The following is an 18584-nucleotide window of genomic DNA, read 5'->3' as shown; positions in this document are numbered from 1 at the left end:
GCCTCAGCTGGAGCAGCTGAAGTGTGACGGCGGCCAAGTTCTTTCCAGTCTGTGCTCCGCACTCGGCAGCTGGGAGTCGAACACCGACGCTCGTCTTTCTGCCCCGACAGCCACCGAGGTCAAAGACCAGGAGGGTGGAGCCAACTTGTAGGCAGCGTCTCCAGCCCGCGCACACTTCCCACTGCTCCTCCCTGATTGGCTGGTGTCAGACCGTACTACCCAATCACGCGCCGGCGTCCTCCGCGCCGCTCGGGTACGTCACCGCGCATGCACACTTGGGGACTCACATTGGGCTTCACCCCATCCACAGTGCTGGCGAAGAGCATCCGCAATTGGGCGGTGGGCCCTGGGCTTGGTCGTGCCAGTGCCAAGGTCGCCGGGTCGTGCTGGGACACGTGGGCGCTCAGCAGAAGGGTGACCGGAAAAAACAAGCATGGACGCCACTGCCTGATTCTACTTTCCTAAGCGCAGATTTTCTTTGTAGCCCACTCAATTTCATTGTGATGTCAACCCGATCTGCCTGTGGTGCCATTCTTTTGAGACTTGGCAGACCGGAAGGAGAGGTGAAGGAAGCGAGTCTTGACAAGAAAGAAACTTTCCTCGCGTTCAGAATGGGCTGGGGACACGTTTGAGTTTTCCTGCACAAAAACGTGGCGTTAGCGCAGGTCCGGGAGCGCTGCCCGGCCGCGGCCGCGCCTTCCGTCCCGTCCCGCCCTATACCGGTGGCCGCAGGACGGCGTTGGAAACGCGGGTCTGACTTTCTGCGCGCCGGAGAACCTCCCCGCTAGGCTCCCAGGTGTGCAACTCGGAAAAGTGCCCCAAGCACAACAAGGCCCAGTTTCCGCGGTCCCAGGGGTTACTAAATTGCCCTCCGATTGAGTCCCAGTCCTAAACCCTAACTGAGCCACCAAGGCCCGGGCCCGCAGCCGCCCGGCCCAGCCCAGCCCAGCCCAGCCCGGCCCGGCCCACCTCACCCAGGCCGGCCCCTGTGGCCGCTCGGAAAACGCGGCGAGCGGAACCAGCACGCGGAGGAAGCGCCGGCCGCACTGAGCATGCCCAGTTGTAGAGCCGACCAGAGGAGTTTTATTTTTTTTTCTTTTCTTTCTTTTTTCTTTCTTTTCTTTTCTTTTTTTAATTGGTCTCAAGTAGGAGGCCGCCCCCACACACCCCTAGCTTAGCCTCCCCACCCCCTCATCGCCCCGGCCTGAGCAGCTACCATGGCCGAGGTCCCCGGCGCAGCGTTGTCCCAGGCGGGTTGGTAAGTGGTGAGTCCTGCCGGCCCGGGCCGGGGCTCCCAGGCGGGTTGGGGTGAGGGGCGGTGGGGTGCATGTCGGGGTAGGCGGAGGCCGCCGCCCGCCCCGGCCTCTCCCGAGCCTTCGGGGCCGGCTCCGCCCCCGGCGCCACGCGGAGCCCTGCGAGTCCCCCGGCTCCCTCCCGGGCGGCGGCTGCGGCCTGGGCCCGGGCGGCGGCGGGCGGCGGCGGGCGGCGGCGGGCGGCGGCCCCGGGAGCGGAGGGCGCCGCGGGCCGGGCGAGCAGGGCGGGTGGCGCCCAGGCCCGAGCCGCGCCGTCCGGGCCGCCCGGGCAACCGCTCCGGGGTAGCCGCGGTGGGACGCGGGGAGCGGGGGGCCCGAGGCGCCGCCGGGTCCTGGTGTGCAAGCACAGGGCGCCCCGGTCGGTGTGCAGCTGCCCTCCAACTTGGGGAGCCAAGATGGACCGCATTGTCAACTCGGGGGCTGCCCCGTGGAACTTTTCTCCAAAGGATGGCGTTGTCCTCATTTTTAAAGACGTTTCATGGCAAGATGTGAGGATCAAAGCAGTGGAAAATGATTCCAAATTAAGCAGTTTCTGGAACTGCGGCCATTATAGGTGTAAACATCCAGTTTAATGCAGCTGAGTGCTTCTCAGCCTTGCATAGGCGCAGTCTGGGTTGAGGGTGGGAACCAGGACCAAAGAGATTTGCACCGGCTCTCTGAAATTATTACCTTGGAAACTAGGAACAGAGAGGCAGTAAAAGAACAAACCCTAATAATGCCGGAAACGAAAGAACAGGCACAGTGTGCTATGGCATTAAAGGTAGAGTTTCCTAGAGAAGTGGGCTTTGGAAGGTGGTGACTCTGGACAGAGTTAGGAAAGTGGTTATTGTTTTGCAGCACTGACAGTGCATCCACATGGTTCTTGGAAGTACAGGGTGTTCGGTTAGGGTTAGGACTACAAGGAGACCAAGAAGCTACCAGTGCCTAAAGATAGGAATTTGATTTTGAGAATAAAGTTTTTGACCAGGAAAGTAATAAAATCACACTTCGGTTTTGGAGAAGCTGCTGTCTTTACAGGCACTTATCCATTCCATTTCACAGGTGCAGAGACTGAAGCAAAGAACTGTTAGGTAACTTTGCCTATTGATATGGCTAGAAAGTGGTGGAGTTCAGTGTTCAGCTAGGGAGTCTGGTTCCAGAGCAGGTGCTTCCAACACTTACGCATTATTTTTCGTATTGTTAAACTTTAAAAACTCATCTTATTCTGTTTTTATTCTTTTAACTGGAATCTCTCTCTTCAGTTTCCTTACCTGCCAAGACTGCCCAGACTACTCTTCTGTTTGAGTCTCCTCCCTATTCCTCATTAGACTGACCCTTAGTTCTTCAGATCAGTAATATTTTGTTTACAATCTTTTACTGCTTTCCAGCATAACCCTACTTACTCTAGAAAAGTTAGTTTCACTATTTGGATCCCAAACACATGCTCAATTTGTTTTCTTTGGACTTGTAAGGGCAGGGACCAGGTATTTTTCGGTGCATCCGTAATGCCAAGGAGTGTTCTGTGTTGTAGTTTTTCAGTAAAGTCTGACACAGTTGACCTTGGAATGCCCTGCCTGTCAGTTTTCCAGACAGAGCCTCTCCCTGCTTTGTTAGATTGTTTTAAATCTCCAGCAATGTTATATGGTAGCATTTGTCACCTTATTTTGCAAGTTAACTGTTTGTTTGCATGCTGCTTTTTCTCTACTTGTCTTTGCTACTTTATGGCAGTGACTCAAAGGTTATGGGACTGATAAGACTCTCTAGAAGTTTGTCACTTTCATGTATTTCCTCATGGAACTTGAAAAGTCAAGGCATATGCCAAAGAAGATATGAGAATCTGTTAATCTTTAAGGTAGCTTATATTAAGTCTTTAATTAGAGACCTACTGGTGAAAATACAGAATTTCAAAGGTTTATAGTCAGAGAGGAGTGCTGGAAGGAAGGCAGAGAGGAAGTTCTGGAGAGCAATTTTGACCAACTCAAGTTCTGGAAGTTTGACAGCTGGAATTTTACTCTTGGGGGTTCTCCATTATTGTCTTTTTTTAAAGTCTTCTATGTACTAAATTACTTGTAGAACCTATAATGAAATAAATACTAAAACATCTGCATTATTAGTAAATCTGTTCTATCAGTTTCACCTAAGATAGTAGCTTAGGAAACTATTTAGTGTTGAAAAACTTATGCTTCTGATGTGATCTACAGGGGAATGCAGAAGACCTGGGGTTTGAACTCAGGGTGCTGTGCTCCCTAGCAAGTGTTCTACCATTAGAGCCATGACCCCAAATCCCTTTTTTGCTTTAGTTATTTTTCAGATAAGGTCTCAGGCTTTTCTCCCAGGGTTGACCTCAGATCACTATCCTCCTACCTCTGCCTCTTGCCTAGCTGGGGTTATAGGCATACGCCACCATGTCCCAAGTCAATATTTTAAAATAAGACCTCAACAGTAACCACCCTGGCTGTCATCTCCCTCTCTCTGTCTCTCTCCCCTCCCTCCCTCCTTCCCTCCTTTCTCTTCTCTCTGTGTATCTGTATGTGTATATGTATGATGTTTATAATATCCTTCGTTAATGGTTTGTAGCACAATTTGCTCATTTGAACTTAAACATTTTGTAGATTTCTACATATACAGTGGCTGTGTTTAAATAATGCATTAAATGGTGCCTTGGTCTTTTATAATGCTTAATTGTCTGCATAGAATAACTTGATAGAGGAGATTTTCCTTTATTTGTCTAGAGAACAGTGTTTTTTGGTTTTTTCATTCTTCCTTTGGGGGAAGAATATTATTTCTACTAACAGTGATAAAGAATATCAACTTTTTGAATCTTTTTCCTTTCCTTTCCTTTCTCCTTTCCCCCTCCCCAAAATATATGTTAGGAAGATCTAGTTAGTCGTGTTTGTTTTTGAGAAGGTACTGCTCATAGACTTATCGTTTATAACTCATCACAAAGCACAGAGTAACAACAATTTGCTCTGTCATAAGTGGCAGAACCAAGAATAGAGCCCCAATATCTAGAATAAAGATCCAGTACTCGTTTCAACTAAGATATGGTGACCACTTCTAATTTAAATGGTTGATTAAAAATAACCCACTTTAAGCTGGGCATGGTGGTACACTATTACAATCCTAACACTTGAATTGAGACTGTATAAGAGAATTAGGAGTTGGAGGCTACCCTGGGTTACAAAGCAAGTTTGAGGCTTGCTTGGGCTCAAAAAACAAACTAGCAGAAACCACCTATATTTTAAAAAGGAAAATTGGGTTAAAGGGTTTTTTGATATGTACATGTACTGTTTTTATGTTTGGGAAAGGTGAAGCTTATTCTTGGGGACAATTGTGTTAGAGTGAGAGAAACCTTTGCCTGGCAGTGGATCACATTGATGACTAGGCTGACTTTTTTGAAGTCTAATAACAGCTGAAAAAGTGAGGCACTATACTGTGTTTTGCTTTATTCAGCAATTTTAGGTTGAAAATGTTATAAGGTAGCATTCAAAATTGTGTTTTCATTTTAAGCTGAAAAAATTATTTCCTAGAAGCCCCAGTTTTGTAATATTCAAGGTTTATCCACAGACTCTTCCAGGTTTTTGGTTTCTGTTTTTTTCAAGGAGGGTAGAGGTGCAGGGGGTAGAGAAGATGATACATGAGTTTTTTTCTTACCTCATCCCCCCTTAATGTCACCTTTCCCTTTGGGATTATCTCTGGTTACTGGTGCTGCCAACATCCTAACGTTTGCTGTAGGTGCATACCTAACTTGTTTTGCTTTTGAACAACTAAGAAAAGCTACAGATTATAAAAGTTTTTATTAAAATGTGATACTGGAGGAGACCAATAATGGGATAGAGAAAATACAAATCAGTAGCAGTGTGGATTATAAAGGAATCCTTGCTCTCAAAGACCTGCCCTGATTCACATACTGCCCTTAGGTAGCTAATTCAGAGAAGTGGACCAACTTTAGAATATTTTGGAGGAATTTTTAATTCCTAATGTTTTACCTGTCTGTAGAAGGAGATCTTCTTTTCACACATCATCACACTGACGCTTCTTTGTAGGACATGCTAATGATTAAGATCATGAAAGTCGGATTGCCATCCTGCAGCTTTCTTTCTGTGCTTTTCGTATTTGTTTGGTTCCTGTTTTCTGAGAGTCACTATTTCCCAGGAGACTGTTGGTGAATGAATGGTATCGTACTTAGATTAAAACACATTTCATAGCAGCATAAATACAACCTATGTAGTAACATTAGCATATACCTTCTTATAAGATACTACTGACAATGATAATATAGTGAGAGTTTACACAGAGGGCACTGGAGGTTTTGCATGCTCATGTTTTTCCAGCATACCTGTTAGGTATACATACATTTGTGAAGAATATTGATAGTTGTTTTTCCTTCTCTTTCCTTTTTTTTTTGTAGTTCAGAGGTTGGCTTTGAACTTGTAATCCTCTTGCCTCCACTTCCTGCATGCTGGGATTATAGGTGTGTACCACCATGCCCAGCTTTTCATAGTTTTTATGTTAAAATTTTATTAGCATATAATAGTTGTACAGGGGACTATATTGTGATTTGTGCTTTAATATATCTTAGTTAGATTTACCCTCTCCATCGTTCTCCCTCTTTCTCCTCCCCCTTCTTAGAACAATTTCAACAGGTCTCAGTGTTATATTTTCATATATGGATACAAAATACATCCATCATATTCATCCTCATTCATCCTTTCCTTGTGCCCACCCATCTCCCACTGGTAGCCACTTCCGGAAAAGACCTATTTTTTTTTCTCCTGCCCTTTATTTTTTTAAGTGTATATTGCTAGTTCAGTGGGGTTTCATTTTAAAGGTAATATGATTTGTTGACTTCTGTCTCAGATATGTTACATATTGCCTGTCTGCTTCTATTGATATTGCAAACTGCTAAAAATGGGAATTTTGTTAAACTGATAAGGTTTAAAGTCCTGTTTGTAGTGATTATTTTGGTGACTTACCTATAAATCTAGTTTCAGCTGCCTGTAGACTTGACATAAGCATAAAGAAGGTATAAAAAGAAACTTGCTACCTCAGCAGGTTGAAAATAATTTTCTCCTTTCACACAGCATTTGCTAAATCAACTAAAAATTGCATAGTAACGTTTCAAGAACCATAAAAATAGAACTATATCAACTTCTTTTAGCTTATGTTTTCTCTTTTTTTGACAAAAGAATATTGGCATTTTGACTTACATTACAGTTAAGTACCATCAATCCAAAAATTCTTCCTTTTTTGAAGGGTGTAGGATCTGGAAGTAGCTGAAGAACACTTTCCTGTCAGGTAATTTTTGGAAGAAGTAGATTGTGTGCTCAGTGATGCAAAAAATTTAATGCAGAAATTTGAGAAACACTTGTAAAACCATAGAACAACAAAGAAAAGCAGAGAGGAAAGGGGTAGAAATGTGTAGTAGTAATGTGAAGTATTAAGAAGGGTGTCAGACCAAAGATAAAGATAACAGAAAAGAAACATTGGTGATGGAGAGAAAGGAAAGAACTCTGTCATGCCCCAGGACTGGTCAGATTGCCCAGGTGTACCTTATATTGTAACCCCTACAGTTTCACGTCTGTACTTGATGGGGTGAGGCTGTGTCTGTCCTCACATGTGTTATAGTCTTGTGGCTGTTAGAGACAAATAGCTATCTTCATCTCAGTACAGTGCTATTAAAGGTGTATCTTTACATTAATGAGTCAAGATAGAGAAATATGTAACCCTGCACAATAATATGTGTACTGAAAACATTTTGTAAATATTTATGCCTCCTATACACAATGTACTATGTTTTGGGGATACAGTGATGCACAGCAGGCAGAATTTAAACATGTTAAACACTTTTATTTCACTTGTACGGTAGTGTTGAAACAAGTTTGAGAGATTAATCCAGGCTTGGAAAATCTGGAAAGCTTTCCGGTGCTAACAATGTATAAGCAAGGTTTGTTGAGTGCTTTCTGTTAATATTGTATCTGGTCTTTGGGAAGGAAACAAGGCAGATTCATTAGTGCACCTATCCAACAAATTATTATTGAACACTGTGCTTTAGTGGGCACTTTCTTTAGTATAATCATTTGCAGTTGTATGGAGGGAAAAGTCATTAATTAATATTCAAACATACTGCATCTGTAAAATATAATAGAAAGAGACATTGTTCCAGATGTGCCTAGGCAGAATTTGGTCTCTTCTTGTTGGTCAAAGAATGCTTCCTTAAAATCTGGAGAATGAGTGGGAGTTAACTAGGCTGGCTGTGTTACAGGGAGAGTAGCATTTGCGAAGGTCCCATGGTGGTCGTGAGCATGGTGATTACAAAGATCTGAAGGACCAGGGTTGCTGCAGAGCAACAAAGAAAGACAGTGTAGTGAGATGGGGCTGATTAGATCATGTGACATGGACCTTTTAGGCCATGTTAAGTTTTATTTTCATTCTATAGTTAGTAGAAATATGTTGAAGAGTTTTAATTGGGATGGGAAGAGTTAAGTTTTAAAGTATTTTTGTGCTGAAGAAAATGAAGATGGTGATGGTTGAGATAGGGAGCAGTTCATTGATTTGAGAGATATTGATGAGGAGAATGGACAGAACTTTCTGCTTTTGCTAAGAACCCAAGTTGATACGTAGGGACTTCTGAAATTCCTAGGGATTTACCATGATTTTTTTTTTTTTATTCAGGCCCTTTGGTGATTCCCTCAGTATGTCCCCATTCTAAATTGAATAATAAGTATCATTTTCTGTTGCTAATAACACAGTATTATGGGCTGGGTAAGTTTAAATTGAAAGAGATTTACTTTTGCTCTTGGTTCTGAACATTCAAGGTTGAGTGTCTGCATCTGTGATGGTCTTCTTGCTGTGGTTCAGGGCATCACACGGTGAGGGATGAGGGAGCATGTGTGATATGTATGTGTGTATTGTCTTTTTCTCTGCCTTCTTATAATGCTACCAGTATTAATACAGTCATGGAGATCTTCACCCTGATGACTTTATCTAACCCTAATTGCCTCTCCAAAGCCCCATCCTTACCTGTATTGTTCTGTTTTCTTTAATACCTCACAGTGGGAATTAAACCCCAACATGAGTTTTGCATAGCACATGAGATTTCTCCAGGATTATGTTTCTTTGACTTCTTTTGTCAGTTTTGCTCTTGAGGATGGGTGGGGTAGGGTGAGTACCCAGTCCCTATCTGAGTGTTTGGTTGCTACATTTTGAAACTGAACAAGATCTGGATATACATTTCCCTCTATTTTGCTTACTGCTCATAAATTTTTTGACTGCTTTATCTGGTTATAGTCTTGCTTTGTTTTTTCCTTGTCCCTTTAATTGACTGCAAATTCACAAGAAGACTTTATATGCATATATTAAGTATTTTTTATTGATAATTCAAAATTGATAAATAACCAAAGTTTCACAATACAGTGAAACTTCATTGCTCATTTTTGTGTTTATGTTTATATCCTTGTTAGTGCAAAGTGACTATCCATAATAACATTTAACTTTGTTAATAAACATATTTTTAGGTGTTCTTTGCTACAGAAAACACTTGGTGTTCTGCTCATAAATTTCCTAGCAGTTACATTTTTGTAGTGATAGTTCCTAATTAAAAGATACCTTCCTATAAGTAGTTGTAGTTTCTTAACTAACTGAGTTTTAACAACTTAACAAGTTTTAACAATCTTAGCAAGTTGAGATTTTGATTTGATATCATGAAAAAGAGTAATGGTACAGTGTCATATACTTTAACAAGTATGGGGTAATGAGATTGGACTTAATATTTAAATGATACGTGACAGAAATTATGGTGTGCATACTGAAGTTTGATTTTCTTAAAAGGGCAAGAGAGCCTTGAAGTTTTTATCGGTTTCTACTGATAAGAACTGTATGTATAAGCATTTCCACTGATACTATCTTAGTCAAAATGCCAAAACAGATTAAATATGAAATTGGGCTGAGCCATATCCTTCTAATATTAAAAAAAAATTTGAAAAGTGTCCTGTACACTTTTAGGTATGAATTAATGTTGAAAATCGGTATTATGGGACACATCTGTGCCATCATCGTATTAGCTGACTGCTTCGTATGATTTGAATTAGGCCTGCCTCAACATGTTTTCATGGAAAATAAAGTTGAATTTGATTGCTGGTGGACATGTTTGACTTTATCATAATAGCTTTCATGTGTAAATTGAATTGTTTATAGTTATTGGTAATGCTTTAATGCTGTAAGCAAAGGTATGTATAAAATGTGTGAATATAGATCTCTTTGTATTTCAGACATGAGTTTTCAAAGTGAAAAATAACTAGGGTTTGACTGCATGGTTTTGTAATGTTCATCTTGCTTGTTGCTGTTATGACTTTCCTGGTATCCCCTGTAGTACCCTCCTTCCCTAGTTGGTTTTTTTTTGTTTTTTTTTTTGGCCTGAGTATCTGATATACATGAATAGGTCCACATGAAGTCAGCATTGTGAAAGTGCCACCTAGAAATGGGCTTGAAAGCATGAATCAATTTGTGTTTGAAACTGAGATTAAGAATTAAATTATTTTGAATAAGTATATTAGAATTAGTTAATTATAATTACTTATAATTCTATCGCAAAGTGGATTATCTTGAGGGATTACTGGGAAAAAGGAAATGGATATAAGTACCACAAAGTACTGTTGATCTTCAGTTAGATTTACATAAACTTTTTGAGAAGCAGTGTAGTTGGTGGTAAAGGGCATGGGTTTTGAAGTCCGCAACTCTCCTGACCTGAGGTCGTTACTGCTTCTGCCCCAATAGTCATAATCTTAGGTGCATTTCTTAACTGCTCACTACCTTAGTAATGACATCCATGCAGTGGTGTCAGTTGTAGAATCTATCTCATTGTATAGTTACGAGGATTAAGGTTAACACATAGAGTGCTTATAATACTGCTTGATGTTTCCTGAGCATCCAGTAAATACAGTTCTAGTTGTTGCATGTCAAGTATGGGCTCTCCTATTGTTGCCTGTTAAAAAAAATTCATATGACTTGCATACATGGATTTCCAATCATGTGTTACTTTTAGAAGAAGTTGATAACCCTGTATTTTAGAATAATCTGTTGACTGAGAGGGTTATATTAAGGATTTTTAACTTCCTAATTATGTTTTACCATTAGCGGTTGGTAATATGTCAAGTTAAAGGTGGAATGGTACAGGCAGATAGAATATTTATTTCACATGGCATTATTTCACTTGTACAAGAAGAACAGAAAGAAATTTGAGGTAGGAAATTGTCAGTATTCTGTGTCATACTATGGGCATGAGTTTAATAAGTTTCAGAAGCCAAAGGCAGAATAATTTCATATTCTCACTGAAATGTTGCCTTGTTATTAAGTATTTGGTTTTTATTTTTTATAAGTAAGGATTTCTCTTAAGGAGTAATGGGATGCCATCCTCAAAAATTAAATGTGTGGGACTAATTATATACTATGTAAGTTTATGGATCATTACCTTTTTTTGACTAAATACATTTTTGAGAGGCAAGGACTTATCTTTTGAGTCTAGGTTTTGAAGGAAAGATAGATTATAAAGCTTTATCTTAAGTAAGGAGTTGGCAGAGTATGGCCACTGGTTCACATCTGGGCTGCTGGCTATTTTTGTGAATAAAGTTTTGTTGGAACACAGCCAAAAGTATTCATACACCTACTGTCTGCTTTTGTGCTACCAGGGTAGAGTTGAGCAGTTGTGACAGAAAATATATGGCCTGCAACGTCTATAATTTTTACTGTATAGTCTTTTAGAGAAAAAGTTTGCTGATCTCTGCTGTAAGTAGTGACATAGACATATTAGTCCATTATCAAAACAAATGGAGGTTAGAACAAGTAGTACATGCTACTTATTCCAGTATTTGCCAAAAATAACTTGCCATGACAGCCACTATCCTTGTTCTTATCTGTATTTGTAATGACTGGTGTGAATGGGGGCTGCCTTACAGATTAGTAAATCCAAACTATTTGATAGCAATGTGCCAGTACTTGGAATGCGGCCTTTCTGTCAGACACAGAGTTGTCAGGTGTTTTTGAAATGGTCTGCAGATTTAATAGAACCTTGCCATTATACCCTGGGGCTGATAGAAATCCTTCATTGCCTTCATTTGAGCATTTCTGTTTTGTCTGGACAACTTTTGGATGCTATACAAAACCTTCTTAAGTAGAGGAAGAAGAGTGGGTGTGAAGTTGAAAAGCCTATTAAAATATATCAATCCTGAATAAAATATACGAGTTTGTTTTTTAAATATTCAAATATTTTCTAGTCAATCATATTTATATTAATCTTATTTGATAGTAGCTGACTGATAATTAGAAATTGAACTTATGATAAAAGATAAATTCATGATTTGACAAAGGTTGATGGTGTTCAGGGAACTAGCTCAAAAGGGCTAATAAAATGCAATTTTCAGTATCTGCTGCTATACTCATTCATATTTTTTCCTTTTTGGATTTGTGTCATCAAACTCATAGAATTACTAGTTTGAGCTTGTAGGGATTCATATTCACTGGAGTCCAATATACAGTCTTAAATATCCTGATTATATAAATTGCATTATATTTTATCAGAACTTTTACACTTTAACCACTATGGTATATTGTGGCTAAAATTAATAGTAATAACAAGCAGACATACTTGTTTAACAAATGTAACCAATAATACACAAATGCCATTACTGGGAAAACTGGGTCCTAAATTTTGCCAACTTAAGCAGTGTAATGCTATAAGTAAGATATTTGAAGTATGGTTTCTCTGTAAAAATTATGATTGATTTTCCAGTTGTAAGAAGTTAGTAAATAAAATTGTTTGCTCAACTGGCCAAACTTTTATGGATACTTTATGGATTCCTTGGGAACCACCTTGGTCCAGTGATCCTCTGTCTTTTACTTCAAAGATAAATTAAGAGATCAGGACTCAGGCAGAGAGAATTTAATGCAAAACGTTTTTTAGAGATAAACTTCAACAATGAATTTTTTCTTAAGGGATGTTGATGACAGAACTCTCTTTTTCAGTGTTTTTGACTTGGCTCATCTTACCCTCATTTAAAAATAAAATTAGCTGCTACTGCTTACTGTTTTAGTGTTAGTGTTGGTTATTTCTTAATGTCTTTTGCTTAAGATTGAACTTTGTTGGGTGCCTCAAAAACGTTGCTTTGTTAGTTGATAAAAATAGTGATTTCAGTTTTAATGCAGTATCAAGTAATAACAAAAATTACCCACTTTACAATTTTATTGACTAGCTTCAAAACATAGATCTCCAAGGGTAAAGATTTTTATTTCGACACTTTAGAAGCTTTATTAAAGGATAAAATGGTGTTGGCTCTCAGTCCCATAGGCAGACTAACAATATCTTAAGGGCTAAAGGGAAGGGGTGATCGCATAAGGCAGGAGTGGGTAGAGGCTAGAGCCTCATGATGAAGAATGGGCCTCAGAACCAAGTGGAATGAAACATAGGGTTTCCTGCCAATGAAGCAACACAGCCACAGGGTAGGTGGAGACATGGTGGGCCCTGAGGGAGAGGTTCGGTTGTATCCAGTGTGCACACATCGTAGATGGGCCTCATGGGACATGCTTTGAGGTGTTGTCTCAGGGCCAGGGTCTAAGGGGTCAGACTTCTGGGATGGTGAGGTGGGGGTTGAATCAGAAACAGGAGTGAAAGGATTAATGGGGGAGGGTTGACAACAAAGTGGGAGTTGGGAAGAGAAAACCAGGTTGTTGGAGGCCCTTGACTGCATCAGGGCAATGGGTTGGATTCTGGGATTCTGTTATCCAGGGAGTGGGCTGCTGATGGCTCCTGTTGTACCCCAAGGCAAGCCTCTGGGGGTCCAGCCTCTCACTAGGGGCTAGACTGAAGGGGTTCAGGCAATGCTAGAGGGCAGAGCTTTGGGACTTCAGCTTGTTCCTCGGTGAAGGACTCGTCTGTGTCTGGCCCCAGGCCTACAGCAGGACTCCTGATTTTGGGGGTCCTGATTTTGTTGAGGGCAGGGTTCCACCACCTCAGCCTCTGCCCTAGGGTAGGGCTGTGGTTCCCCCATATTACTCTGGAAGGCAGGATTCTGGCATCTCAGAGTGCTTTGATAGTCCAAAAAGGGAAGTCCCAGAATATTTTCCTGGGGCATTCAGAGTTCTAGAAATCTCAGTTAGCAGGGGCTGAAGTTCAACCATATCCAGAGAAGAGCCTCCATTAAGGGGAGCACTCTTGCCCACTTCTGGCCCCTCTACCTCCTGTTGCAACAGCTGCTGCAGGATATTGATGCACTGCATCTTTAGCTCCTGGAGTTTGGGAGTTCTACTAGGGTGGGGTTCAGAGGACTTGCCATAGTTGAGTTCTCTGGACCCTCCAGCATCCTGACACAACTGTCCTGGTCAACCAATTGTACAGCAATCTGCTCCCAGGTCATAATAGATTCTTCAGGGCAGGACTGAGAAGAGAGGCCACTCAACCATTGGGCCTGATAACTCTGGAGATTGATTAGATGGGTGTAAATTTGGTTCTGAGTTGAATGGAAGGACACCATGAAAATGAATATCAGAAAAGAATTTCTAGGCCAGGGGAGGGTATACATTGTGCCTGTCCAAAGGGTGAAGGGCAGGAGACAGAAGGTGGCACCACATGGCTGGTTATGGTCTGGGCCACAGGGTCAGGGGAAGCAATCAGGTGGGAGTCATGGTTGCCTGTTGTGTGTATTTCTCAGGTTTCTCTCAGTGGTACACTGGGCCAGACCCAGGAGGGCTCCTTCTTCATCTGAGTGATGGACAAGCTCATGTTCTTCTTCAGGGAGAGAGGAAGCAGGTTTCATTGGGATTCCGGAAGTAGTTGTGAGGCCTAGTTCACTGATGTCTGGCTGCTGCAATCTGTCTTGCTTCTTAGCTCTGGTAAATTGGGGCAGGTGGAGGGGTGTTAGGGAGGTACTGAAAGTGGAATCAGAACATTTAGCTTCTGGGGGAACAAAGACTGGCATTAGCGTTCTGGTCCCTCTAGCTTTGAGAAGCAGTAAATCATGTTGGATTGGAGTTCTAGGGACCAGGAATATATAAGTGTGAGCACTCTGGCTGTATCCCCCCCCTATAGTGTTTCTGTTGCTCCCTTAAACCAGTACTCTCAGTCAGACTGGACTAGTGCCTTGGGACAGCTCTTCACCCCCTCACCTGACAGGATGGTGGCCAGGGCTGCAGTGTCAGTCACAAACTCTGTGGTCTCTGAAGCCCACATTTTGTCCCCCAGGGACAAAAAACTCCTCCAAGGAGTTCTGGAGTTGAGTTATCCCCACCAATCTTTGTCATTTCTCTGGTGTGGAACTTTCTACCTAGGGCTTGCCAAGCCAACAAGAGGGTGTCAAATACCGAGTGGTGGCTTCTGCACCAGCCTCCTTGGATCTTGGTTCTCCTAGTCCAGGGAGTCCGGCTTGACTGTGGGAAAAGGTGGGTGTCTCTGAGAGCATACCAGAATCTTGCTAGGAGTGAAAGATACATCTGGGAGGAAGGGACCCTTCATGACTTGAATGGTGGTCATGGGAGCTTTCGGGGAACCCTAATGGAGGAGGACAGAGCAAGAGGCAATCAGTTCAGGTTTCTCAGGGTTGCATCTACTTACTTTCTTTCTCCCTGACTTTAAGGTATGGAGATTTTTAAGGAAGATGAGAAATATATTTCTAATGTCTCCTAAATTCTTTCTTCTGGAAGCCTAGAATGCTATTCTCCACTTAGGTTAACTAATTCCTGACTATCATTATTTAAAGCAGAACAATCAACTGTTTTAAGAAGTCTTTTCTAATGGGAGTAGATATCCTTCTTTGAAGCTCCATAGTTACAGGACTGTAGTTGTTTATATGTCTGACTCTACAAGTGAACCAAGCTTCATTAAGATTGATTTTATTTGAGGTCAGCACCACATTCTTTTCATCTTTGAATTCCCAGTACTAGCACAATGTCTGTCATAGAGAAAAGACTCAACAGATGTTTATTGAATAAATAAACTGATTGGGCTTTTCTTTTTAGTTGTTGCATAATTAACATACCTTAAAATACATAGCTCTAAAGTGTTTTTAGTACAATAGGTTTTGATTGTTGTATACATTTATGTAATCACCATCCATAGCAAGATACAAAATGTTTCTATCACCCAAGAAAGTTTTGTCCTGATCTTTCTCTTCTACCGGTTGGTGTCCGGGGGTCATTTTTTTCCAATATCTGTCATCATGGATTAATTTTCCTGTGATTGAATATCATGAAAATGGAAACCTTTACATTTTCTGACTCCTTAGAAGCTTACCACAAAGTTTTTGAGACTAATTCATTATGTTCTTGCCTTTATCAGAAGTTTGCTCTTTTTTGTTGTTGGGTATCAGTCCATATTTGAATATTCCACAGTTTGTTTAATCATTATCCTATTGATAGACATTTTGGGTTGCTTCCAGTCTATGTGTTCATTTATCTTGATAATAGTTGTAGGTGGGATTGCTGGGCCATAGGGCAGATTTGTGTTTAAACTTATAGGAAAGAGCCAAATTTTTATTTCTAAAGTGACATTTTACATGCCAGCTAATAAAGTATAAGTGATCTATTTTCTCTACTTACTCACCAACATTCAGTGTTTTCTATCCGTTCGATTTTATCATTGTGATTTCAGTGTGTATTTGCTTTGGGTTTTTATGTACTCATTGCCATTTGTTTATCTTCTTTTTTTATTATTGTGCTGGGAGTACATTGTGACATTTACAGAAGTTCTTACAATATATCATAGTTAAATTTTACTCTTCCATCAGTCTCCTTTATCCCACTGTGTATATCTTCTTTTATAAAGTATTAATTTGAATCCTTTGCCCATTAAAATTTTGGATTAATCATCTGCATCCCAGCATGCAGGAGCTGAGTCAGGAGTATCTTGAATTTGAGGCCCAGACTACATAGCGACTTCCAGGACAGCCTGGGCTACCTAGCTATTTAAAAAAATCTTAAAAAAAAAGAACAAAACAAAACCCCAAAACAACAATTTCTTTTCGGATTGTTGGAGTTTTTAACATTGATTTGTAGTAAGTAGTTGTTTGTATGTTATGTGTATGATTTTGGACAGATCCATGTGCTGTTTTTTTTTTCTCTCACTTTGTGATTGTTCTGTTTATTTTATTTATTCCTAATATATAAGAACCCTGCAAAATTAAGTGGCAAAAGACCAAAAGCTTGATTAAAAAAATAGGAAAGAGATATTCAAGGACAGTACACTCATAGAGAAAAGAGATAAAAATGTCCTTCATTTTTTATACTCATAATTAGAGAAGTGGAATTTTAAAGAGTCACCTACAAGGGTGGTAGAAATTAGGGAAGAAAGCAAAACAAAACAAAAACCTGTGACCGCAGAATCTGTTGACAAGCTTGTGATGAAACACAATCTGCTGATTGACTGCAGATTGTTGTAATTGTTTTATTAGTTCAGGCTCTGTAACAAAATTGGCATAGACGAGGCAGCTTAAGCAAGAGATTTGTTTTTCATAGTTCTGGAGGCTGGGGCATATAAAAATGTCATGGTGGATTTAGTTCCTTGCTACTTTTCCTGGGTAGTAAGTGGAAACCTTGATGTATCACATGGTGAGAGCAGGAAGCAAGGTAATAAACTGTGTGTCTAATGGCGCTAATCCTGTCTTAAGGGATCCACCCTCATGACCTAATTACCACTCACAGGCTGTAGCTACAGATATTATCACATTGGGAATTAGAGTTTCGATGTAAGAATTTTTGAAGGATATAAGCATGCAGTTTATATTATTCTAGAGGAAGATTTGGACCTGCTGCCTGCTTCAAAGGCCTTTACCTTTGCTTTTAAATTTTATTTTATCTATTTATTTTTAATGGACTAATTTTATTCTTTCTTTCTTTCTTATTTTTATTGTTGTGCTGGGTGAGGGTGCATTGCCTTGAATATCTTTGAACGCTGTCTTTCAGTTTTCCTGAGGACCCTTAAGCCCTTGGTAGCTTAAGAATTTAGTATTTCAGAGGACTTCTCAATTCTTTTGCCCTACTTGCTGTTTTTAGTGAGTTGAAAGTCTGGAATGCTTAATCCATTAATGTAGTTATTAACATGGCTGGTTTTAGTCTGTCATTTCATTAATTTCTAATTATCCTATTTCCACCTTTTTTGGTACAGCATTTTTTATTCCATTTTATCTCTATTGACTTTTAGTTGTACCTTTTTGTGTTATACTTTTATTATTGTTTTCTAGAGCTTATACTGTAAGTCTTCTAAGTTGTCACAATTTACCTTCAAATAATAGTTCATGCATGATGTAAGAATTTTACAACAATATAATTTTATTTAGCTCTGCCTGCCCATTGTCCTGCTGTTCTTTTTAAAAATCTTTTTCTTTTTCTTTTCTTCCTAGCAGTACTGAGGTTTGAACTTACAGCCTTGTGCTTGGTAGGCAGGTGCTCTTCCAGTTAAGCCATGCCCCCAGCCCTTTTTTTTGCTTTAGTTAGTTTTTGTGTAGTATCTTGTTTTGGTCTAGAGCAAAGTTGGCCTCTGACTATGATCCTCCTACCTAGGGCCTAGCTGGGATATCAGGCACACACTACCATGCCCACTTCATTGTTGAGATGGAGAAATTCTCACCAACTTTTTGTCCTAGCTGGCCTCAAACCACAGTCCTCTTGCACTCTGCCTCCTGAGTATCTGGGATTATAGATGTGAGCAATTTGGGGCAAAAATATTTTTCATATATGATACAAAGTTATTTATTTATGTTGGGGCTGCAGTTTTAACTCATGGCTTTATGCTCTCAAAGCAGATGCTCTGCCACTTGAGCCATGTCTCCAGTCCATTTTGCTCTGGTTATTTTAGAGGTGGGGTCTTGGGAGCTGTTTGACCAGACTGGCCTTGAATGATAGTCCTCCCTATCTTTGCCTCCTAAGTAGCTAGGAGTGTAGGCATTGGCTGGCATTGCTTCTTTCAGTACTTTATAGATACGTTCTCACTTTCTTCTGGGATGAATTATTTCTGAAAAGAGACTAGTGGAATCTCATGTTTTTCTCCTCTGTATGTGTTGTGTCTTTATTCTCTCACTGCTCTAAAATTTGTTCTTTATTACTCCCCCAGCAGTTGGCTGTGGTGTGCCTGTAGTTTTTTTGCATTTATTCATTATGTGTTAGTTGAACTTCTTGCATCCTTGGCTTGGCATTTTTCACCAATTTTGGAAATGATGTAGGTACTATTTTCTGTTTTTTCTGCCCCATTTTCTCTACTATTTCTTTGAATCTAAAGACACTTTACTGTTGGATTTTCTATTATGTTAACTT

The 18584-nt window shown here is 40.6% G+C and overlaps 1 protein-coding gene and 1 pseudogene across 8 annotated transcripts in view; one reads left to right on the top strand and one right to left on the bottom strand.

The window, feature by feature from the left end:
- The first annotated feature begins 631 nt into the window (after window positions 1-631).
- Window positions 632-18584, top strand: part of Tdrd3 (tudor domain containing 3) — a 145246-nt gene continuing 127293 nt past the window's right edge. For 2 of the 8 annotated variants that reach the window (XM_074043274.1, XM_074043277.1), the window contains exon 1: window positions 998-1258. In XM_074043274.1, the coding sequence (XP_073899375.1) occupies window positions 1218-1258 (41 nt within the window). In that variant the 5' untranslated portion in view covers window positions 998-1217. Of the gene's footprint in view, window positions 797-997; window positions 1266-1617; window positions 1802-18584 lie in introns of those variants that run through there. The other 6 variants (XM_074043281.1, XM_074043279.1, XM_074043276.1 and 3 more) reach the window with 6 other exon arrangements.
- Window positions 13190-14811, bottom strand: LOC141411560 (tastin pseudogene; annotated as a pseudogene).

Source organism: Castor canadensis, chromosome 10 (assembly GCF_047511655.1).
Source record: "Castor canadensis chromosome 10, mCasCan1.hap1v2, whole genome shotgun sequence".
Lineage (NCBI taxonomy): Eukaryota > Metazoa > Chordata > Mammalia > Rodentia > Castoridae > Castor > Castor canadensis.
This window is presented reverse-complemented; position numbering and strand designations above follow the sequence as displayed.